This window comes from Ochotona curzoniae, unplaced genomic scaffold, assembly GCF_017591425.1.
Source record: "Ochotona curzoniae isolate NIBS_2020 unplaced genomic scaffold, NIBS_Ocur_1.0 scaffold_4701, whole genome shotgun sequence".
Lineage (NCBI taxonomy): Eukaryota > Metazoa > Chordata > Mammalia > Lagomorpha > Ochotonidae > Ochotona > Ochotona curzoniae.
In genome coordinates, this window is record NW_024467122.1 from 7,462,910 (window position 1) to 7,486,955 (window position 24,046).

At 50.5% G+C, this 24,046-nt stretch overlaps 1 protein-coding gene across 3 annotated transcripts in view; it reads left to right on the forward strand.

Annotated features, from left to right (window-relative positions):
* The first annotated feature begins 2,035 nt into the window (after positions 1–2,035).
* ASB7 (ankyrin repeat and SOCS box containing 7) overlaps positions 2,036–24,046 on the forward strand; it is a 39,020-nt gene continuing 17,009 nt past the window's right edge. For 2 of the 3 annotated variants that reach the window (XM_040969130.1, XM_040969132.1), the window contains exons 1-4: positions 2,036–2,279; positions 2,369–2,473; positions 8,513–8,602; positions 10,904–11,165. In XM_040969130.1, the coding sequence (XP_040825064.1) occupies positions 10,955–11,165 (211 nt within the window). In that variant the 5' untranslated portion in view covers positions 2,036–2,279; positions 2,369–2,473; positions 8,513–8,602; positions 10,904–10,954. Of the gene's footprint in view, positions 2,280–2,368; positions 2,474–8,340; positions 8,603–10,903; positions 11,166–24,046 lie in introns of those variants that run through there. The other variant, XM_040969131.1, reaches the window with a different exon arrangement.

The window sequence follows — 24,046 nt, forward strand, 5'->3', positions numbered from 1 at the left end:
CCTGCTGACCACTGTGGGTCAGGGATGCTCCATCTGGCAAGGGCTTCGTGCAAATATCCCCAAATCCAAGGCAGGGAGGAAATCTGAAATCTGAAGCACTTCTGGTCCCCCTCATTCTGACGAAGGATCAACCTGCCTGACTGAATATGCTCTGCATAATTATTTACATATTTCTTTACATTTCCTCACTCCTCTGCTGCATCCTTTTGGGAGCCGAAAACTGCCAGGTTCTGTCATTAGCACATGTTGTAAAACTAAACTTACAAATCTAATTCCAGTAGTTACAATTTTCAACAGATTTAAAAGATCTAGTTGCTTTTGTATGCAATTCATGAATTGGGCAGCACCTCACTTAGGGCGGTGCTGGGGAGAGCGGAGCAGAGGAGTGAGGTTTCATAGGGCAGAAAGGGCAGAAGAAAAGAAGACAAAGGGGGTGGCTGTTTCAACGTCACTTGGATCACGGGCTGTGAACATTGGGCTGTGGAGAAAACTGGCCCATGTCATAGCTGAGTGTTCACGGGGCACCCGGCACTAAGCGATTCCATTCCGGTTTGGCACAGCAATGACCTCTTACAAGGCCAACGAAATAGCACCACAACACCACGAAGGTGGGAAAGCGGCTGGACAGGCAGCTCCTAATGTACGAGGTTCTCTTAAGCAGGTCACCGCGCTTGGCAGGACCTGCAGACGCGGCCGAGGAGGACCCGGCACAAGCCTGGACTTCCTCCACTTGCACCTGGGATGCCCGCAGCGGCCAAACTCAACAACCCGCGCTAGCATAAAGTCCCAGGCCCCAGAACAGGGTCCTTCCCGCCCACTCACCCCGGGCCTGGCCTTCAAGCCGGACACCCTCAGGCAGCGGTGCCCAACGCTTCCTCGGCCACCATCCCAGTCCTTCCTGTACTGCACTGCAGTCCGCTCCCCGCTGCACCTGGCGCCCAGCCTCCCAGACCCCGGGCAGCTCAGGGCACAAACGGCACACCTAGGCCACCTGTCACACGGTGACCCCTGGGTAGCCGACACGCGGCAACAGCTCCTTTCCACGCGTTAGGAAGGCAGTCTCCCTCAGGAGCGAAGCCCCCTGCAGCACCAGGGCCCTGGCAGCTTCTCCTCGGTCGGGGAAGCTCTGGCCTCGGCCCACGACCTCCTCGTCCCTCAATGTCAGCCCCTCGCAGACCGCTCCCGCGCACGCGGACACCGGCGTCCTGGACAAACCCGACGCCCGTCTCTCCGCCCCATGTTTTTTTCCTTCACATAACCTCGCGTTCGCATCTCCCCCAGGAAGGGGAACGCACACAGCGCCGCCTCCGCAACCTCTGAGTTCCTTGGCCAGCCGCACGCACGCCTTTCCCGCGCAGTCCCCGGCGTACCTGTCCGGTCTGCGGCTCCCACCCCTCCGCCTTCGCAACGCCATTCCGCCGAGCACCTATTCGCACCTCCGCGCCACCGTAGTTCACACAAAGTCCACGCTGGCCCCTCCCCCCGCATGCGCAGAGGCCGCGTTCGGCGTACCGCGTCTCTTAGCAACCACTTCGAGTCTCCCCGCCAGGGGCGGAGCCTCGGAAGCCTCAGCGGGGGTGGGGGAGGGAAGCCGCGGCAGGGGAAAGCGGGTGGGACCAATCAGAGATGAATCCTAACCCGGAGCGGCACGCCCCCTCCAACTGTCGCGAGGACGCAGACAGCTTTACGGCAGGCAGGGGGTGGGGGCTGCCGGGGTAAGGAGGGGAGAAGGAAGCAACCAACCAACCAGTGGCCCCCACCCCGCACCCCCACCCACCCCGGGCCTGGTTTACGGCTCCGGGCTCGGGCTCCAGGGCGGCCGCTGATTGGTCGCGGAAGGCTTGGTCCCATCCCAGTGACCCCAAAGTGCTGGAGGGAGGGGGCGGGGGTGGCCCGGTGCAAAGTGCATCCCGAAAGCCCCCCGTCCGGAGACCCCGCCGCTGGCCCTGCGGCCCCCTGGTGACCCGGTACCTCGCTGTCCCGAGCCCTCCCGAGTCCTTCCGTAGCTGGAAGCCTCCGGCCCGGAGCGCGGCAGCCCCCTGCTCGGAGCCCCTGGACCGGGACTGCCCCCCCAACCCCACATACACACACACAGCCGAGCCGGGACTTCCTCCCTGCACCCCGGCCCCGGGGCCGCCTGGATGCTGTGCGGGTGGGGGCCGTGAGGCAGCGAGGAGGCACCCGGGGCCGGCCCTGTCTGGGGGTGTTTCTTCAATGGAGAAGTTGGTGAGTGTGGCGGAGGCTGAGAGGAGGCAGAGACGCGACAGCTGAGCAGACAGGTAAAGTCAGGTAGCTCCCTCAGGGCAGCGGGCAGCGGAGCCTCCCCTGCCCCGGCCGCTGCACCACTCGCCGGGGGCTTGTTTTCCAGGTTGGAGCTGGCTGGGGAAGACACGCGCGAGCTGAAGGGGGTCTGCCCACCCACCCCCCGGAGAAGCCGCGGGCTGTGCGCCTGTGACCAGCGCCCCTCATCCAGGTAAGCAGCCTTGTTGATTCCTGGCCCCCACCTCCTCAGGCGCGGCTCGTGTTTTCGGGGAGTTGCCCGGGAATGCACCCCCCTTGCCTGACCCAGGAGACAGAACTGCCCACGCGTGATCCTAGCCACGTTGATAACTTCCCTGGGCTGTGGACAGCTGCCCTCCCCCCTTGCCCGGTCCCTCTGTTTCCGTGTTTTGCATTAACTGGTGTGGCTTTGAGACCTTTTGTCAGTAGCTCCTCCTCTGCTCTCCTAGGAATTCTTCAATGCCATGTTGATTGCTTGTTAATTCTGGATGACTCTGCTTTTTAATTAAACCCACACTTTAGGGATTTCCCCCCAACTTCTTCCTGTATCCCCTTTTCTCTGTCTCCAAAAAAAAATCTTTTGGGTGTCAGCTGACAGCGGTTTGGTACAAGAAGGTAAACTAGTGGCTTGTCTTGGAAAATAAATTTTTTTTTCATTTTTACTTTTTGCTGGTAAAAAGCAAACCTTGTCATCCCCTGTGGGAGCACTTACATGTGAGTCCCATTGGGGCTTCTGCGTGTGACACTTACAGACGGGTTGTCAGGAGATAAATAAGACTTGTTCTACCTCCAGTGTTCTAGAAGAACTGATGAACATGTACACGATGTGTTGCCCTTTGACACTCAGAAATTTCCTGAAAAGAGAGGGACGTTTTGATGTGTTGAGGTATATGGAGTTGATTTCGGCATTCTTCGTAAGGAGATGACTTCCTACAAAACCCTTACTGAGGATTCGCTAGATTGAAAGGTGCTGCCGCCCTCTGGAAGTTGAGTCCTGGGAAGTTTAGGGCACTAAGGTGGCTCCTCAAGAGGGCTTGCAGGCGGGGGGGGGATGGCACCTGTCGGCCAGGAGGGTGACTTCTGCCACCGCAGCGGGCGTGGGGAGCAGCCTGTGAACCTCAGGGTTTTAGTAGTCCCCATCATCGGGGCATTTTTTAGCGCAATGAAGTACTTAGAAGCAATTCCGAATTTTGGTTTATTCTGTCCTGCCGGAGTTTGTGCCTGTTGCCCAGTGTCTTCACTGCTTCTGCTCTTACTCGCAATGTGGCTGAAGATATTTGGGGGTTGGCAAGTTCTGCAGGTCTGGGACTCGGGTCCCCCAAGGGAGACTGTAGGGTTAACGGACTCAGACGTGCCTGCTGGCCTCTTTCTCAGCACCCTTGGAGCTGTGTGTGGGGACCAAGGGTGACTCACCTGCCCCATTGGAACTGAGCAGAAATCTATAAAGTGAACTTCTGTTGGTCAGTTGTGATTTATGTATTGAGAGACTTGTCAGGGTTAAAAATGCTGAAATACCCAAGGGGTATTTCTGAGATCAACAGGGATGTTTGCTTACTTTTAAAGCCTGCTATGTTAAATTTTCCTTTTTTTTTTTTTTTTTTTTTTAATTTCCTGCTTTGGGCTTAGCCTACAACCGAGGCAGTAGATTGGGATGTTTCCGTTGCCATGGGGTTTTGTCACCTCAGGGGTTAGGGGAGGGACTGTGGCCTGTCCGACTTGAAGGTAAAGAACAGACATCACTTTCGCTGGGGTCCAGCCAGGTCTTTAGCTCTGCTTGAGTAATATTCCATGCATTCTCTCAGCCTCTCAGTTTTTCTAAGATTAGGGATTTGATATAAAAGTCATCAGTGTCTGTCGCATTTCTAATGTTACCCTGATTGAGAATGTTTGCTCTTGGTTATGCCAAACATCTAAAATATTTGAATATTTATTTACCAACATGCTCAGTTAGGTAGATTTTTTTTTTCATATGTATTAAATCTGTTGCCAACTTACTTGGCTTTTAGGGGGAAAAATCATCTGGTTTACTTGCTAACCAACAGATTAATAATCACGCAAGAGAATGATGGATTCTGTTATTGCTCAGGAGATGGGCAGACAGAGCTTCCAACCTCAGGTTTCCATCCAGATGCCCACAGTGGCCAGGACTGGGCTAGGCTGAAGCCGGGAGCTCAGCCCAGGTGGGGCAGGGTCTCACCTGCCAGAACCATGGCTGCCTGAGGCGTTGGTGCTGGGCACCACCCGGGGTCTAACCCAGGCACTTCGCTGGTGTCCTAACCTCTGGGCCATGTACCTGCTCTGAGGTAGTGGATCTCAATCGAGGACAGTCAGTGATAATGTGTTTGGTATACTGTAGCTAATACTTGCATTTTTTTTTAATACTGCAAGTGATGTCATTGTTCGTTATGAAACAGGATATGTACGGTATGTCTTTATTTTGTTCTCATGTAACTTTGGTGGCTTAGGGGTTTTCATAGCATCCCTAAAGTGTCCAAGGCTAGTTGATGCTATCAGGGCCACAAGGCAGAGTTTTCAGCCTGTCGGTTCACACTCAATCCAGGGTTGTGGGGCCAAACGCATCCGCTTGGTAGCATGGTTGTCTCCTTTCCTGACACTTCCTGGGCGGTGCCTAGGGACACCTCAGATGTGATCCCGTACGTCCCTCCCAGCAAGACCTTGGCATTCATAGCACCTGAGACTGAAGCTTCGCTTTAGATCTGGATAAGTGAGTTTGAGATTTTCCTCTATTGCCTCATCCACATGTCGTGAATCTGTGCTTTTGCTGGAACTCGGGTGAGTCATAGATAAGTTGTGGATGATAAATCCTTAAGGTATATGGACGCCCATTAACTTGGAGGAAGTGCAGATTCCTTGTCCTGGAACATCCCCATTTGGCTGTGTGGAGTGATGCTAGCATAGTGCATTCACTTGATTGGGGGCCATTGGCCCCTCAGCGCCTCGGGAGGGCTGACAGCGATTCTGAGAGCGGTTGGAGTGTGCGGGCTTTATTTCCTTGCCGGCAGGCATCTTTGGCATCTTTGTTTACTCAGCAGTGAAGCAAGTGATTGCGTTGTGTCTTGTTGATGGGAAGTCCAAAAAGCCTGCTTCTAATTTATATTGCTTAATTGAAAAATGTGTAGACTTTTTAATATTCATACCTGTTAAGTTGTGCTAAAGGAAATTTGGGACTTGTGACCTCCTTGGTGAGGGCTGTGGAATTGCAGGCCGATCTTAAGTGGACTTTGCTGTTATTTTATTCTTCACTCTGTTCCATCAGCATGGGCTTTTTTGGTCTTTTAGCTATTTGAAATGAGGTTCTGGCTTAAGCCAAATGAAGTTCACTTGGTATCTATATGGAAATTAGGTGGTAAGGTATTTAAATCCCTCAATTTACCTTAATTTAATGTGGTCCCGAGTATAAAAGCTCTAAGCCTGCGTTGCTTTCCATGGGGCCCAGGTAGAGTGGAAAGCATGCATGAGCCAAAGGCCAGCGTGGTGTTAGCATGCCCGGTGAGGCCCCGCATCAGAGGGACATGCACTTTGGAGGTGTGGTCATGTGTTCGTGTGCCCTGTGGTTTGCTTCCTGCCTGGCATCTGGGGTGGCATTTCCACACTTAGGTGCGCCCTGAGTCCACAGTCATCGTGGACTCAAAGCTCCGACAGTGAGTGGGAGCCGTCTCCTCCCCACGACAACTTCCCTGTTAGGTTTTTAGGCCTGCACGCTCTCAGGGAAGACCAGCTTTTTCTCATTCTCTCATCCCTCTGTGGTTTCTAATAGGCATCTTCACCCTTGCGCACTGTGTTTGCTTTTCAATTACAGACTCCTCCTCCCTCCCCTCCCCTGCCTTTTTATCTGTACACACATGAATAGCTGTGTACTCCGTTAGATGCAGATCTCATAAAATAGCCCAGGGAACATTAATCACCTGACTGTTGGGATGTTTTTCTAGTAAATCATTGTCCTGGGTGAGTCCGAGCAATACAGTGGCCAGGAGTCATGGGTCTGTCCCACGTGCCTTGCCCTGTCAATAGCAGCACAGCAGGCACGTGCAGGGAGTGTGGCACAGCCTGGTTATCATGCCTGGTACTGTCAGTTGGAACGCAGACCACTCTGAAGACGTCACCCGGGAGTGGCAGCTGTGGCTGAGCCTAGCCAGGCGTTCGGAGGACGCTGGCGTGTCTGACTAGGGGGCTTGTGTGGGGTCATCGCAGGCTTCTCTTCTCTGTACGCCTTGCTTGTGGCAACAGGTAACAGTCCCTTCGCTGTTCTCACACCAAGCCTTTGTCTGCTCACATCCTCAGCGCCCCGCTCCCCTGCCTTCCTCCCCATCACGCCTAGCTGTCTGCTTGGAGGCGGGTAGTCGGACACCAGTGGCACCCTTAGCCACCCGAAGGAACCTTATGGGAAGGCAGCAGGCATGGGGGCACCCCAGGAATTGTTTGTCCTGCGAGAAACAAGCACAGGTTCTTTCGTGGGGTTTTATGAGACCCATTAGGTGGAGACCGGATCTCTATCTTAAAAATACACTTCAGCTTAGGGTTACAGCAGAATCACGAGGCTGGAGCGGAGGCCAGGTTCCCTGTAGACACTGAGGGACGAGCCAACTGTTACCTCCTTTGAGGTGAACACCAGCCACAAACACTTGGATTTCAACAGAGCGTTCATTTCTCCTCCTTTTTCAGTTGAGTTATTTGTTGTTGTTGTTTTTTTTTTAAGATTTATTTATTTTATTGGAAAGGCAGATAAACAAAGAGGAGGAGAGACAGAGAGGAAGATCTTCTGTCAGATGAATCACTCCCCAAGTGGCCACAACAGCCGATGCTGCGCTGATCCAAAGCCAGGAGCCAGGAACTTCTTTCTGGGTTTCCCACGCGGGTGCAGGGTCCCAAGGCTTTTAGCCATCCTCGACTGCTTTCCCAGGCCACAAGCAGAGAGCTGAATGGGAAGTGGAGCTGCTGAGATTAGAACTGGCGCCCATATGGGATCCCGGTGCGTTCAAGGCGAAGACCTTAACCATTACACTATTGCGCCAGACCTCCGTTGAGTTATTTATATTGATATGAAGTCACCGATAATTATTTCACACCATGACCCTCTGGGTTGGCTGCCCTGTCCCTCTGTCATGCTGTTCTGGAGCCCTTCCTTACTGCCTGGCACATAAGATAGGCCCAGGCATGGCTTCCGGATTCCTCCACCCCAGTCTTAGAATTGACCACAGCATTCTGCCTGTTCCACACATTGCCATGTAGGAGTTCTCCTGACCACAACTAGCTCGTCTGTTTAGAACAGTAGAGTTCTAAATCCAATTCCATGTCTAGGTCCAAGTTGGCCAGCTTTTTGCCTTCCCCAGAGAAGTTTGACAAGAGAAAAATCAGATAAGAAAAGAGGAATGGGTAAATATAGACCCTTCCCTGGGCATTGACTGAGAATGCTGTATGGCCAACAGTCCATGCCCTGTGGCAGGCAGGAGGCCTGGCCCTGTCTATGTGATGTGTAAGTGACAGAAGGCTTGGCACACAGCGCATCTCAGCAGAGTGGCTGTTCTCCTGTATTTAATTCCCGGAGTGCTTCCAGCCTGCTGTGTCGAAGCCGCTTTGCATGTGTCCTTAACTCTCCCAAAGCTTCCAGAGTTAGGGTGTCACAAGCAGGGAGAAAGAGCGTGAGTTATGGGAAGCTGGCCCGATGCCTGAATTTGATGTCTTTCTAGAGGAAAAAGTTTCGAATTGATGGACTTGGTGACTTCAGGGCAAACTTAGAACTGGAATTCAGACACACATCTGTTCCTGTGGATTTGTTCCTCGCCTTGGCCACCTTGTTCGTTGAATGCATGAGTGTTCTCGTTGTAATCCTGTTGAGGAGGAATTGGTGATGAATGCCATTGTTAGAAACAAGCAAAGCCAGTCTGGAAATCCTTTCTCGGTAGGGGAAGAATCCGTGCTCACCTACAAAGCCTGAATATGTGGTTTGTTATTTTCTTCACTCAATCTTTCCCATAACATTGCAGTCTGTGAGGGTTGGGTGGGGTGGGGAAGGGATCCTAAAAAGAAATTGTGTTTGATTTCCTCTTGAAGCTCGGTGGAGTTGACGAGGTCATTTGGTCAGAGAATGGATCTGAGCTCTCTGCTCGCTGGGCTTGCGGAAACGTAAGCCCGTGCAAGGGCAGGACGTGGGGACAGCCCTGGTTCTTCATGGTTACCCAGGACTTTCCCACAGTTCTTGTTCTGTTTGCAGGCTGGGCCCCGCTGAACGTCTCCCCACCATGCTGTATGTGCACCATGGTCCCTAGGCGTCCACAGCTCAGAAGGGACACTCTTCCATCAGGTAAGGCGGTTCAGGGTCACCAGGCACCCATGCTGTTTTGGGAGACAGCCTTTGCTGGTTTTAGATTTGCCTTCACATCAGCTTGGCATACGCTAGGAGAAAATTCAGCGTTATTTTTACAGTGCTTTTCTTCTTGGTAGAACTCAGGTGGGTTTAAGATCAGCATGCTATTGAAAAGGGAGCTGTGGAACGCAGTGGTTCTGAGTGTGCAGTCCTGGCTTCCCGGGCTCCTGCTCGTGAGGTTTAGCGTTTATAACACTGAGAATAAGAAAAGGCCGCTCCAGACAAGATTCTTTATTTGCTTTCAAAACTTCTCCGATAAGAGACTTAATTGTAGTTACGTAATTAAGCGAAAGGATGGGGAACTCTTCTGGAGGAAGCAGATTGTTAAATCTCTCCCAGTTTTTTCTGAGGAAATAGCTCCCCAGCAGTCACATTGGTGAAAGTCGCTCCCTTGGTAGTGGTGCTCGGAGCTGGATGCAGACCCTGGTACTACACTGGGCACACCCGCAGCTCCCTGGGTGCTGTGACTGTGCCAAGCTGACCCAGGCTGGGCTACGGCATACCTGCAGCTCTCTGGGTGCTGCAACTGTACCAAGCTGGGCTTATGGCACATCTGCAGCTCCCTGGGTGCTGTGACCGTGCCGAGCTGCACCAGGCTGGGCTACGCAACACCCACAGGTCCCTGGGTGCCGTGACCGTGCTGAGCTGAACCAGGCTGGGCTACGCAACACCCACAGGTCCCTGGGTGCCATGACCATGCCGAGATGACCCAAGCTGGGCTTACTTGTCCCTAAGTGCAGGCAGTTATAAGAAGTTTTGCCAGATTATCCTGAGATATCTAACCCACATTTGAGAACGAAGTGTCTAAAGGGCTTTATCACATAATTTTTTGTCCTTATTTTTAGAAGCAGGAAGTACTAATTGAGAGATGAGTTTAATCTTTTTCTGCAAATTAGCTCAATAGAATAACTTCTTAGAACCTTGTTAGTTTAGGTTTCTGTGTATACTGTACTTAAAAGCCTGCCAAAACTGGTTTTGTGCACACCTCCACTCGCACACACAGAATCCATGATTGGAATGTTGTCAGTGTGGACATCTCATTCATGTTGGGCTTGCGCACAGGTCTCTTGGGGCCCAGTGAGTGTGGGGATTCGGTGTACCACTTTTTCCTTTAAAATAATTTAGTCACAGTGCTCACCAGCATCTTATTTGGACTCTCAGAGTTTTAAAATATATGATCCTGCTGCTTTGATTATTTTTGGAATGAAACATCTGGAAAACAGAGTTTAGAAAAATGCAGAGTGGCTGTTCTAGTAACCCAAGGTGGAAACACCAGTAGAAGGAAGAGCAGATGAACAAGCAGAAGCAGCACAGTCCCGGTGTTGGATTCTCGTTTTCTTCATCCGGCCACTTCTCTGCCCAGCCTGTCACACTCTGAGCTGAAAATAAGATGTTCCGATACTTCAGAAAGTTACGCTGAAGGTTTTTGCTTTTTGTTTGTTTTTGGTTTTATTTATTCTTTTTCTTAATTTGCTGCTCATAATTGTCTTTAGTTTTCATAGCGTATGGTTTCATACTCCGTATGTATTATTTGAAAGGCAGATTTACAGAGAGAGAAATCTTCAGTCCACTGGTTCACTTCCCAGATGATGGCAGCCGCTAAAGCTGAGGCAATCCAAAGCCAGTAGCATCTTTGGGATCTTCCACATGGGTGCAGGAGCCCAAAGACCTGGGCTGTACTTCTCTGCTTTCCCAGGTCATAAGCATGGAGCTGGGTCAGGAAGTGGAACAGTAGGGACACGAACTGTGCTGCCCCCTCCCCCCGTATGGGATGCTGGCACTGTGGACAGAGCATTAGCCTGTTTTGTCCCTGTACCACCACCCCTAATATTCCCTATTTCTTCACTTTGATCTCTGATAGAATCCTTAAGCATTTGTGGCTTACACCTCCATGGGGCCTGAAGTAAGTCAGAGGTCCTGAGGTCCATGCTCCCCTGTCTTGCTACCTGGTGTTACCTCCCGTTTTACCTAAAATCGTGCAGCTGTGCTCACAGGCTGCTTGCTTTGAGTTTTCAAAAGGGTGCAGGAGAGTTTTCTTTTTTTTTCCCAAGGGTACAGGGGTTTATGCCAGGGTTTTTTCTGCAACCATTATCGTCCTAGAGAAATTACCAACAGTTTCGGGGTCAGCGAGTGCACGTTCATTAGTCGTACAGATTGTCACTACCAAGGCTTTTGGATTCAGACAACAAACAATGCTGTACGCTTTTATCAATGTCCTCTGTGCATCTGCCCTTACAGGCTGATCCCTGGGACCTCATGAACCCTCTGTGACAAGCGGACTCAGCTAGGATGTTACACCACCACTGTCGAAGGAACCCTGAGCTCCAGGAGGAATTGCAGATCCAGGCCGCCGTGGCCGCCGGGGATGTTCACACGGTACGGAAGATGCTGGAGCAAGGCTACTCTCCGAACGGCCGTGACGCCAACGGCTGGACCCTGCTGCATTTCTCCGCCGCACGAGGGAAGGAGAGATGCGTGCGAGTCTTCCTGGAGCACGGAGGTGAGTTGGCAACAGGCAAACCCGTTGCCCAAGGAAGCGCTTGAAATGTACTCCTGTGTAGTGTGTAAAGGGTGTGTGGGGCCGTATAGTTTGAATGCCCCTCTCTCACGTTAGCACTCAGCATCCTGTCTCCTCAGTGAAGAGCTCTTGCTGTTGGCAGTGAGTGAGATTTGATGGGAACCAGTTTGGGGAGCGGGCTTTGCCATGTGCAGTGGTCATTTCTTCATGGCCTGCCATGTCCAGGTTAGCCCAGCCTCTCCTCAGGGTTCTCAGGTTAGCCCAGCCCCTCCTCGGGGTTCCCAGGCACCTTTATTACAGAAGAGACTGTGGTTCCTGCAGTTTGTAGAAGGACCACGTCCTTCCTGCTGATTCTTGCTTAATCGGAGATACCTCGGCCAGGCCCCAGGGAGCACTGTGGGCCTCAGGACATCTCGGCCAGGCCCCGGGAGTACCACGGGCTTCAGGACCCCCTGCCTTTTCTCTTTTTTAACCTCTCTTAATTCTGGGAGCTTTCTTTTAGAGTGTTTGGGAGCACCTCTTCTAGCACTGTGTCTGACTTCTAGGTCTCCTCTGAAGGAGACTGGCGATTTGAAGTCCACTTTTGTGTTAATGTACACAGCTGCAGATTACATTTGACGTTTGACGTTTTAAGTTTTAAAGCTAACAGTTGCCCTGAATAGATTCACTTTTCCCCCTCCAGTTGAACTGTGAGCTCCTTTCCTTTCCTTAAAGATGGAGCCTGTGTATGTTACCGTCTGTTCATGCACTGTACCCCTCGGTTCCAGGGTCAGGCAGCGGGACTGGCACGTTCCACCTGTGCCACTTGAGGGCCTGCAGTGGTTTGGTTTCATTCCTCAGGTGTGCTTTTACTAGCCTGGCCAGACTTGCCTGCATCCTAAGTGCAGAAAACATTACAAGCCCCACAGTTCTCCTGAGGACCGTGTAAATTATGTGCCTGTACAAATACAAAGGCTCAGAGCTCAGACTAAGTGCATGGAGCAATGCTAAACCTGAGCCTGGGGCTAGTCCCACATCCCAGGGCCCTGAAGTGGCAACCGTATGCCTGGAGCAGTTGGCCATCAGCAGGACCCAGACTGGGGCTGGCTGGTATGTGCACAGTAGCTGCCTTCATGTCTTCACCTTACGAATTGCAAAACCTCACTTGTGAACTTAGGGGAGTTGTTAGCAGAAAGCCAGCAGAAGCCCTGGGGAAACAAACAAAGCAAAATGGAACCCTGAAAGGTAGATGTCAGATCAGAACCTTGAGTAAGTTCTGGAAGCACTTAGTCAAATCAAAGACCGAGACCCTGGCTCTCACTGTGTATTCCATCCAGTCCTGTTATTTTTTGTTTTTGCCAGCCACCCTCTAGGAAAAAACAAAAAAGGAATTTTAAACAAGTTCAGATATTCATGTAATATGTGAACATTGTCACCTTTAAAAACATAAAATCCATCTTCAAATAAAGTGCAAGTACAGCCCAAGTCCCTTGCACGAGCCCAGTCTGTGTGCCTACTGCTGCGTGGTGGAAGCAGAGGGGACAGTCTCATTTACTGCTACACCTCCAGGTTCTTTCCTTTCACTTTTTTCTTTTCTTTCTTCTTCTTCTTCTTTTTTTTTTTTAAGATGTACTTATTCATTTAAAAGGCAGAATTACAAAGAGAGGGAGAGACACAAAGAGAATGGAGACAGAGATCTCCCATCCTCAGGTTCACTTGCCAAGTGGCCACATGGGTACAGCTGAGCCAGGCCAGAGCTGGGACCCCCTGGAACTTGTTTGCATCTCCGATGTGGATGTGAGAGCCATCCTCCACTGCTTCCCCAGGTGCATTGGCAGGGAGCTGGATCAGAAGTGGAGCAGCTGGGACTCAAGCCTGTGCCCTTGGAACACAGGATACACTGACTTCATTATTCTACGTCACATGTTTTTTACACACTTATATGATTTCTTTACAGTCAGGATTCTGCAGACTTTTCCCATGAAAGGCAAGGGAATGAACATTTCAGGTTTGTAATCCCTACAATGGTTTCTGCTGTAGTTAGTCAGCTTCGCTGCTGTAATGTGAAAACAGCCAGACATGATATTAAACTAACAGGCATGGTTCTGTTCCAATAAAACTTTCTTCATTAAAACAATTGTGGGAGGGAGAAAAAAACCCAATGATGGGCTACTGTTTCTGAACCCTGTTGTCCTTCTGCAGGTGTTCTTGTGGATGGGAGGATGGAATTCCGTGTTGTGTATAGTGGCATACTCACACTTAACAGCTAGGTCCATCTTGATTTACATACTCGCATTCCACTCGTTTAAAGCATACACTTCAGCGGCTTTTAGTGTGTTCTTAGAAGTGGACATCTGTCAGTACAACCAGTTTTACAACATTTTTATTACTCCAAAAAGGAGTCTCATGCCAGTTCTGTAGTACTGTATGGCTACTTCATAAAAGTTCATCGAAATGGCATTTAAAAGATTAGCTGATTTTGATACAAAAGACATTTGGATATCCTGCATAGTTTTCATGTTTTCCCGTGAACTCCGTCAGAACTCCTTGTATATTCAGATATACTCTGCTCTGTTCCTTGCAGTTGTTTAAGGCTATGTTAATTAATGTGGATGTGCTAACATTTGTCAAACAGCCTCTCATTTTTTATGTTTGTCTTTGAATTAAGTTTTCTCAGCACATTTTATTTTTTAGACACACATAATTAAAAACCTGATTAAATCTACTGTACACGCTTTGGTGAGGGGGAAGCACCTGCTCTTCAGCGCTCGCTCTGACTTCCCTTCCAGAGGCGGTGGCTTTCATTCATTTCTTTAATACCCTGGAGAGTGTGCATACGTACTTGCTGACTTTCTACCTTCCAGCTTGCTCCCACTGTTTTGATTGATGAGTTTATTGGAAGGACAGTATGCCAGAGAGAAAGGGAGACACAGAAAGACCTTCCATTTGCTGGCTCATGCCCCAAATGTCTACAGCTGCTCAGGCCAGGCTAGGCAAAGCTGGGAGCCAGGAACTGCTGCCTGGTCTCCCACACAGCTGGCGTGGCCTCGTCTCCCACACGATTGGCGTGGCCCAAGCACCTGGGCCATCCTCCACTGCTTTCCCAAGTGCATCAGCAGGAAGCAGAACGACCAGCAGAGTTCCCAGAAGTTGAACCCGTATAGGATGCCAGTGTCACAAGTAGGGCTGCACTGGGTGGCTGAGCCCTCACCCTGTCCCTTCTGAAGATGTATTTATTTATTTGAAAGTCAGAGTTATGGAGACAGAGAGCTCCCATCCTCTGGTTCACTCCCCAGGGTGCCACAGCAGCAGGGACTTAGCCTTGCCCAAACCAGAGGCCATTAGCAGGGAGTTAGATGAGAAGTGGAGCAACCAGGACCCACAGCAGACCCGAATGGGATGCAGGCGTCACAGACCATGGCTTTCCCTGCTATGCTACAACACTGGCCCCTGCCGCTGCCCTGTTCTGTTTCGTTGTACCTCTTGATTGTTTTCGCATGTACTTACTGTGTTACAACAGCTAATTTTCAGTGTACGACTGTCAGACTCCACTGTAGGAGTCTCATTCACGCTGACAGGCCAGTGGTGGCCACTGTAACTTGTGTCCGTTGTTACCCTGACAGACTCCTCTGCCCGTGAAATGGTCCATGGCTTGCACAGTTCCTGGAATGTGGTTGCCCAGTTAGAACCTTGACGTGTGGATACTAAGGGTCCTCCAACAAGGTTGTGACTGACTGGGCTGGCGCCACCCCACCTTAGCAAGAGTCCCTGGCCACACAGCTTGCTTTTCCTGTGTGAAATGCTTGCCCCTTTGCATTTTTTTTAAGTTTATTTTTATTGGAAAGTTAGATATACAGAGAGGAGGAGAGACAGAGAGGAAGATCATCTGTCAGATGAATCACTCCCTAAGTGGCCACAACAGCCGCCACAGCTGCGCCAATCCAAAGCCAGGAGCCAGGAGCTTCTTCTGGTTCTCCCACTCGGGTGCAGGGTCCCAAGGCTTTGGGGAGTCCTCGACTGCTTTCCCAGGGCACAAGCAGGGAGCTGGATGGGAAATGGGGCTGCCGGGATCAGAATCGGCGCCTATATGGGATCCTGGCGCTTGCAAGGCAAGGACTTTAGCTGCTAGGCTACCACATTGGGCCTACATTGTTTTTGTTTATTTTCAGAATTATGCATCAGCAACAAGACATCCAAAGGCTTGGACTTTTATCTGTTCTTTAAAAATTGGCTTGCAGGAATTGTTCATGTGTGCCCTGTTGTGGTTTGGAGGGTGAGTGATCTCTTCCAGATTTATAGTTTCTTCACATCACAGGTTTTCGTTTTGAAAAAGCAGAGAGAGACAGAGGAAACTCCCCTTTGCTGATTGACTCCCCAGATACTGTAGCAGCTGGGGCTGCCTCGGGAACTCAAGGCAGGTCACCCCTTGGGCGGTCACTGCTGCCTGCCAGGGTCTGCATGGACAGGAAGCTCGAGACGGGACCCAGGGCCGGGTACTGAACCTCCCTTGGCATCTGATGTGGGACTCGGCCCTCTTTGCCTGCTTCCTAACTGCCAGTTTGAGATCCTGCCCCCCACTGCCCCACATTCTTTGTAAAAATACCTTGGACGTATTTGACTTCTTAGATGTTCACTTCTCTTTGATGACTTGGAAGGCAGAGTGACAGAGAGAAAAAGATCTGTCTACTGGGTTCATTCCCCAGAGAACCACAGACAGCCAGGACTGGGCCAGGCGGAGCCACGAGCCTGAATGCCAGGACTAGTTGACAGGGCCCCCTGGCTCTTGGGGTCCTCATCTGGTGTTTCTAAGAGTGCATTCCTTAGTAGGAAGCTGGGTCGGGGTGCAGGAGCTGGGCCCCAGTGCCTAGCCCTCTGATAGAGGACATGAGCAATCCCAGGGGTGGCTTACTCTGTGTGTGCCACAGCGCCCCTGTGCTGCCATGCTTGGGCAGACGTCTGTTTTAACATAGAGGAGGATATTTCCTTTTCACCTGCGGCTTGCGCCTTTGTGTCTTGTTAAGGCCATTATCTGTGTAAATATTTGTCTGTACAGTTTTGTGGTGTTTGAATCAGCAAGTGAGAATGTATTTCTGTTATCTAGCATGAGATGTGCTGGTAACAAGTTTACTTGGACTTGGTATCCCTCATGTGGCCAAAGTATTTTGGCGGTAGCCAAAGTATTGTCGCTCTTGTCATGTTTTAAACATGTTTCAAATTTGTTAAGTTTGTCTTTATTTGAAAGGCCAACAACAGAAAGGGAGAGAAAGAGACTGATTGTCTACCTGACAGATCACTCTGCAAGTACCTGCCAGAGCCAAAGGTGGGCCAGGATGAGGTCAGGGACCAGGAGCACCATCCGGGTTCCCATTGCTGAGAATATTCTAGCCGTCATCTGTCTCCCATGGTGTGTCTTAGCGGGAAGCTGGAGGGGATGCAGAGGTGAGACCTGGTCCCAGGCACTCCAGTGTGGGATGGACACGTCCTTAGTGTCCTGTAACATTGCCCTTGTTTGTTCTTGTGTAGTTCTGTATGCCTGCCTCCTTTTCGCTTCCTAGCACCATTATCAACCACCCTGGAGAAGTTAGTGGGAGAAAAAACCCCTCCTGCCACTGCAGCATGGACTTCCAGTCCATGGGTGAGGCTCTCTCTACTCTGTTAGTGCAGTCCTGGCCCCTGGGCTCCAGCACAGGGAGACTGGCACAGCCCAGGCTGAGGCCCTGCGCCATGGTCCTTGCCAGGGCCTGGCTCCGAGGCCCCTGCTGACCATGCCCCACATACAGAAACCGCCTGGACTCAACCCTTTCCCCTCCTGTAATTGGACCATTCACGGATTATAGCAGATTCTGCCTCTGGAATAGTTGTTGAATCTTTTCACTGGAGACACCAGTCTCCTGTTGGGCAGGGCACCCTCGATCCTCCATGCTCTCCTCCAGTCTGCCCCTCCCCCCAGTGTCCCGATGATGACGTGGTCAGCTAGATGTGAGGGCGTGAATGCTGATCTTCAGGCCATCTGTGGTTCCCCAGTCCTGTGATGATGGCAGCTCTCTGCAAGACTGGCTCCTCTCGCCTGTCCAGTTTCAGCTTTGAGCCGCAGCCCCTCTGTCTGATGGCATTCCCTGAGCTGGGCCTCTCTCCCGCTCCCTGCTCCTTCACCTTCCTCATGCCAGTGCACCCTCGGCAGCACCACTTTCTCCCAGACACTTCACCTCGGGTTTATGTCCCTGTTGGGTGACACTCATGTTCCCCTACCCAAGGGTAGGACCCGCACCTGCTTCACTAACAGCAGGCAAGCAGGCGATTTAGGCCAGTCCAGAGATGCCATCCTCTGGCCTTACAGAGACTAAAGCACTCGTGGAAGTGGGCCACCTTCCCGGTGCGATAAGAGCTGCCCGAGAGCATCACTCATGCCCTTTTCAAAATCACCGAATGGGTGGAAGAGGGGGTCACTCTGCATCCCTCCCCATCCCCATTTGCTCTGCTGCGGTGAGTGAAGGACACACACAGAACTGTGTAGTTAGGTGGGGCAGCCAGACAATCCCCTTTAGGTCATTTTCCATGCGTTTTACTCTGCTTCTGCTGAGCATCTTTTGAATGCCTGGCTCTGCGTTATGCACTGAAAGATAGAAATGAGTGAAATGGTGCTAGCCCCGTGGGCAGATGCATGTATAGTCAGCATTCATTGAAATTCAGGACAAGTGGACCAGAGTAATGATGGAATGGCCGGCCTGGCCGACCATCTGCCTCATGCACCAGCGGAAGTGCAGCTGGGCTGCCGGCCATGGGCTGAGCTGGGGTCTGTGCTGCCCGTATGAGGACAAGACACTTCGCACCTTGAAGTCCTGTGGGCGGTCAGAAGGAGCCTCACTGTGCTGGACTGGGGGATTCCCAGAGGACAAGTTCCTGAGGGGATGGTGGTGTGATGGGTGTCAGGTGGGGAGCTGGGAGGATGGAGCTTCCTCCAGGCGTGGGGGCACTGAGAGAAGGCTGTGGGAAGCTACCATGGCTTGCAGGAGCTAACAGGCCGAGCAGGATTGGCTTAGTGTGTCATGCTAAGGGCATTGCCGAGCTGAGAGCACAGTGGATGGAGAGAAGGGGAGAAGCAGATCTGTGTGGTTCCAGCAGGTGGACGTCCGGAAGTGGGGGGGAACCGTAAACAAAGAGCTCCATTTACCGAGGAAGTGAAGATCATTCAGAGAGGGGCGGGCGACTGTCAGCCAGGTGGAGTTGAGGAAATGGGCCATGGGTATTGTGCACCTGCCACTCAGCCAACTATAAATGTTGTCCTGCGTATGTTAACGGATCGGACTTTGGCAGTGTTAAATCCAAACCCCACACAGTGAGCCCACAGTGAGGGGTCCTGGAGAGCCAGCAGTACTCAGAGCTGAGAGGCCCCTCAACTTGGCTTGGAGGTGGGTAAGCCAGGGAGGAAGCTCGAGGAGGAAGAGCTCCAGGGAGCTGTCTTTGCTGCTGGGGGAGTTCTGCAGTCTTGAGGACGTGCATAATAGAACTCTTTGATGTTTCAGAAAGGGCTGGGGTGGCAAGTGGGGTACCCTTTCTGTAAGCATGTGGTCCGTAGAGCACTGCAGCTGTTTACATTGCCACTGTTCTCTCATGACCCTGGCCTCATTCTAAGTGCTCAACAGCCACATGTGACTGGCAGCTGCCGTATTGGACAGCACAGCTGTGTCAGCTGTCAGCCTGTGTAGACACGTGTCAGTGTGCTGCCTCACTTCCAAACATCCAGCTTCAAATGGTGAAAGCGTAAGTTCTCATTGTGTCCAAAAGTAAAGTCTCCAAGCCAAATGGGACACACAGTTAACACCTCACCTCCCGGCAGGCTTTGTGACCAGGTGAGCGTGCTGTTGGGGACTGTGAGGGCAAAGTCTGGTGGGTGAGAATGAGAAGGATTGAAGGATCCAGCGTTCTCCTCTTGACCTTTCTGTTTCAAGCCTGTTTAAAGCTTCCTAGACATTGTGGAAGTATTTCAAGCAGTAACACGAAGAGGTTCTATCTTAGTTGGTGCCTGTGTTCATCTTCAGATTCAGCGTGGGGGCTGTTGGTACATTGGCCTGAAGCTCTGGAAGGAACCCAAGGAAACTGTCCAGGTCTGCTCTTGGAGAAGGAGGCGGAGTGGGTGCTGTTGGTGAGATTCAGGCACTGAGAGTGAGCAAGAGAGAAGGCAGTGAGTGAGGAAAGCCGTGCGGGACAGTTGGAACTCCTTGTAACTTTTCAAAAATGAAGTTTGCAGATTGTTAAATCCTAGCTGTGGTGAAACACATATGTTGATAGGATTTGTGAGGGGCCTTTGGGAAGCAGTTGGCAGTGCAGCTGGCAGTGTGTACTAGAACCTTAGAAACAGTGGGTGCTTTTGCCACCCCCCAAAAAAATGTATTTCTTTTTAAAGTAACACCTATTGTTACGGGAAACAAATTTGTTTTCTGTATAAAAATGTCATCCCTCATCGTATGTATTTTTAAGAAAGGGAAGATGTTCACATCAGTGCCCAGATGTGAAGGTCAAGCACTTAGAGTGTCATGACAGTAATGTGTGGCTTTTTGCCAAGACTGTAAAGCCGGAAGTCCACCTTCCCAGCTGCTGGGAGCTGTCAGGGGATGCACACTTGACTTTTGACTTGGTCTGCCACGCCTGTAAGCCCGGATGCTTGGTTCATTTCATCTCTTAAGGGACAGCAGTAATCAGAAAACTGCTCCTGGGTTCACACTAGATGCAGATGACAGGGGCAGCACAAAGACTGTGCACGAACACCTTCTGCTTATGACCAGAAGGGAAGCCAGGGTGCAGGTGGGCGTGAAAGGCCCGGAGCAGAGCAGCAGTCAGTGTCATTGAAAACGGAAGGGAGTAAATGATGGAGACAACTGATAGAACATCAGAATTAGCTCTTGGAAAAAGATGAGTAATATTGATAAATCTCCATCAGGAGTGATGAAGAAAGCAGAAGACATGAGCAGTTCCAAGAGACCAAGGTTTCCTAGACCCTGCAGCCATCCAGAAGTTAGTAAAGGTCTCACTAAGCTTCTGAGTGGTCTCTACAAAAACAGGTTTGCCATAATTGGCCCAAGAGAAAAGCAGAATGATTTGATAGCCATATGTGCATTTAAGATACTTAGTTCATAACTGGAACTTTCCATGAAGAAAACTTGAGGCCCTACCTGGCTTCCCTGTTGAATCATTTCAGCTGTGCAAGGAACAGAGCAGAATCCTTGGCAGGCCCTGTGAAAAAGCAGAGGAGGAGACACTGGATGAGGCTTGGCATTGCTCTGACATCAGCCCAACAGAGGCATTGCAAGGAAAGGAAGCTACAGACCAGTACTCACTATGACAAAAGACACGAAAGTCCTTAACAGACCAATGAGTGATCAGCCCATCAGTGCATAAGAAAGATACCACATCATGGTCACTTGTTGTTTTTAACTTGCAAGGCAGAAAGACATAGGGAGGGCCCATCTGTATGAGTTCACTACCTAAATGCCCATGGCAGCTGGGACTGGACCAGACCAAAGCCAGCAGCCAGGACTCTGTCCAGGTCTCCCACGTGGGTGGCAGGACTCCAGCCACTTGAACCATTCCTACTGACTCTGCGGGCTTGCCTTCATGGGAAGCGAGATTCAAGAGCCAGAGCTGGTACTAAAACCCAGATACTTTGTATGGACCAGCATCTTAACTCTCAGGCCAGGTGCCTGTCCTCCAGCTGATTTTAATCTCAGGCATTCAAGATGTGTTTTACATCTGAAAATCATTAAGATGGAGTACAGAATAAAAGCTAACCAAGTGATCATTTCTGTCGATGCAGAAAATGAATGTGGCACTTAATAAATAACCTTGCATGATGAAGACTGAGCAAAAGGTAACTTGCAGGGTCTCAGGAGGGACAGCCATGAAGAACTTTACCTTGGATGCTATACTGTACGGAACACTTAATATTTTTTTAAAACTAATATTGGGAATACAGCAATGGTAAATGGTTTGGGAAAGCTAGAAAGAAGAGTGGAGATGGGACTCAAAACCTGGGCATTCCATTATGGGACATGGGTGCCCCAGTGGGAGTTTTAGTTAATGCCTCAAACACCTGTCTCCCAACCCGATTTTATAGAAAGTTGGAGGACTTACATCACCTCTTTCCAAATTTACCAGAATGTTCCAACAGTCAGACCAGTCTGGTATTGGCATATTGGTGAACTTTCAGATTGATTTAACAGAACAGAGTTCTGAAATAGACCTGTACTTTGATAGTAAATTGATTTCCTGCAGAGTTACCTGGCTGAATCATTGGGAGGAGATGGTTGTTTTCACTGTGTTGGAACAGATGCCTAACTGAGAATAGCAGACTTTGAATGTACTTTATACCGTACACAAAAATCAAGAGGTGGCTAGATCATGGATCTGAATGAAAGTGCTGGGGCCAGCATTACCATGTTGCATTGTGTGCTCAAGCCATTCACCTGTAACGTCAGCATCCCATATCCCGCTGCTCCACTTGTCATCCAGCTGCTTGCTGATGCAGCCTGGGAAAGCAGTGGAAAATGCCCCATGTGGGAGACGTGATGGGGTTCCCGGCTCTTGTCTTCATTGCTGTCATTTGGGAGGCGAGCCAGCAAATGGAAAACCTCCCTTCTTTCCCTTTTCCCCTCCTTTACACTGATAAGTCTGTGAAAAAATGAATTTAAGAACTAAAAATGCCAGATTTCTACAAGAAAACAACATTTCTGTGACATGTTGCTTAAACGTTTCTGAATTAAAAGATATCAAAAGATAACTTTAAAATTAATAGATTTCAAAATTTCAAATTTTGACTTTCAAAACATGAAAAATGAAAAGGCAAGCTGCAGATGGGGAAAACACAAAATGTGGGGAAGGGCTGATCTCTAGATACGTGTAAGGGATTCTTACAGTTGGTCATGAGATTTGTGAGCAGAGGGATCAGCACAGACGGGGGCCCTTTGTGATGGCTCAGTGGCTAAATCCACTCCCTGTCCATGCCAGGATCCCATATAGGTGCCAGTTAGTGTCCCGGCAGCTCCGCTTGCTATCCAGCTCCCTGCCTGGGAAAGCAGTGGAGGATGACCCAAAACCTTGTGCACTTACATGGGAGAGCTAGAAGAAGCTTCTGGCTCCTGGCTTTGGATCAGCTCAGCTCCAACTGTTTGCAGTCATTTGGGGAGTAAACCAGCAGACAGAAGAGCTTTTTCTCTTCTCTCCTTCTCTGTAGATCTGCCTTTCTAATATAAATAAAAAAATATTTTAAAGGGGGGGGAAACCCTCTCAATTAAAAGGTGAAAAATAAGACAATCAGATGGGAGTGAATGAGCCGCACGACCCTGATTTTTAGGGGAATGTGAACCAAAGCGCTGCGGGCCGCGGCCTCCCTGTGCAGTGGGCACAAAGAAACTCACTGCCCGATGCCAGGGGTGGTGGCTGGAACTACCGCTCATTGCTGTGAGGCTGTGAAAGGCATGGGCACTCAGGAGTGGGCCACGTGAGTGGCAGCGTTCACATCCAGTGTCCATTCCCCAAGTGACCCAGCAGTGCTCCCACGTGTCCCATACACCCACGAACACACTTAGTACATATGTGGTCATGGTGGCTTTAGTCAGAGATCCTGGAACTGGATGACCATCTGCTCATGGCTGGGTAGATGTTTTCAGCATTGTAGAATGCTGCTGGACGTTATGAACAAATGGACCGTTGGAGACACTGCAGCACGCCGGAATCCAGGGACACAAGGCCCGGAGAAGTGAGTCCAATTCAGTGAGTTACATGTGATTCCATACAGGAACTGTTAGAAATGGCTGAACTTACATGTCGGGTGCTGTGCCCAGGGCTCAGAGCCTGGACAGGGAACAGAGGGCATGAAGACACCTTTGGGGAGGCAGAGGTGTTCTGTATTCTGAGTGTGATGGTGGGCACCTGACTGCATGCGTGTCCAAGCCCAGCAGTGTCTGAAAAGGACTGAGTTTTATTTTGCCTCTATAAAGCTGTTACTCACAGGAATGTTTCTTTGCCTGCGGGGTGAGTTGGATGAGGGGAAGGAGTAAGGAGTTTGATGGAGATCCTGCTTTGGAGGGTGTGTCCAAGGAAGGTTCTGTTGTGCAGGGTCATTTGAACAGGCACTTTTCTCAGCTGGGGACTCTTTCTCTTGCACGTTTCTCACAGTATGTTGAGGCATCTTGTAATTTCTGTGGCTTTCCCAGGTGAAATTGTTTTCTTGTCTTATTACGTTCTGCCTGAGACTGCCTGATACGCTCCCCTCTTGCTAACACTGCCTGTTAGCCCACAGCACCTCCTGCACGGGGCTCTCAGACAAGTCACTGAGGGTTGAAGCATAGGTCACTGCTGTGGGCAACAGGGCACCGCCGCAGCTCAGCGTTATGCCATAAATTGAATCAGAACCCAAAAAAGACCTGAAGTGAACAGCAAAGATAAAATGTTTAACTCTGTTGTCAGAATGGGACAGTGCAGATAAAGATGGTGCTAGCACTTTCACGGCACTTTCAGTGGGAGAAAAGGTTGGAGTGGAGGAGGAAGACGCCCATAGATACAGAGGAATGTGTGAAAGCAGAGCCTTAGGCAGATAGAGAACCAGCTTCTGGCCAGATCTGTTGTTTCCTTGGGGGGCGGGGAGGCAGAGTCTCCCATGTGTCCTGCCTGTCTGCCTGCGCCTCGCGGGCCCTGGATCAGCAAGGCACAGACGTCTTCGCTGGAGGGCAGTTGAGATTGTACGTTGGTGCTCTGCCAGCAGGTGGCAGCAGAATGCCGTGTTAGGATGTTCTTGCTTTCCTCTGCTAAGTATAGGTTGTTTCTTGGAGTAAAGACCAAGCCAGATACGACACCCTAAATAGGTTAAAGTAATTCCACCTTTTATAGAC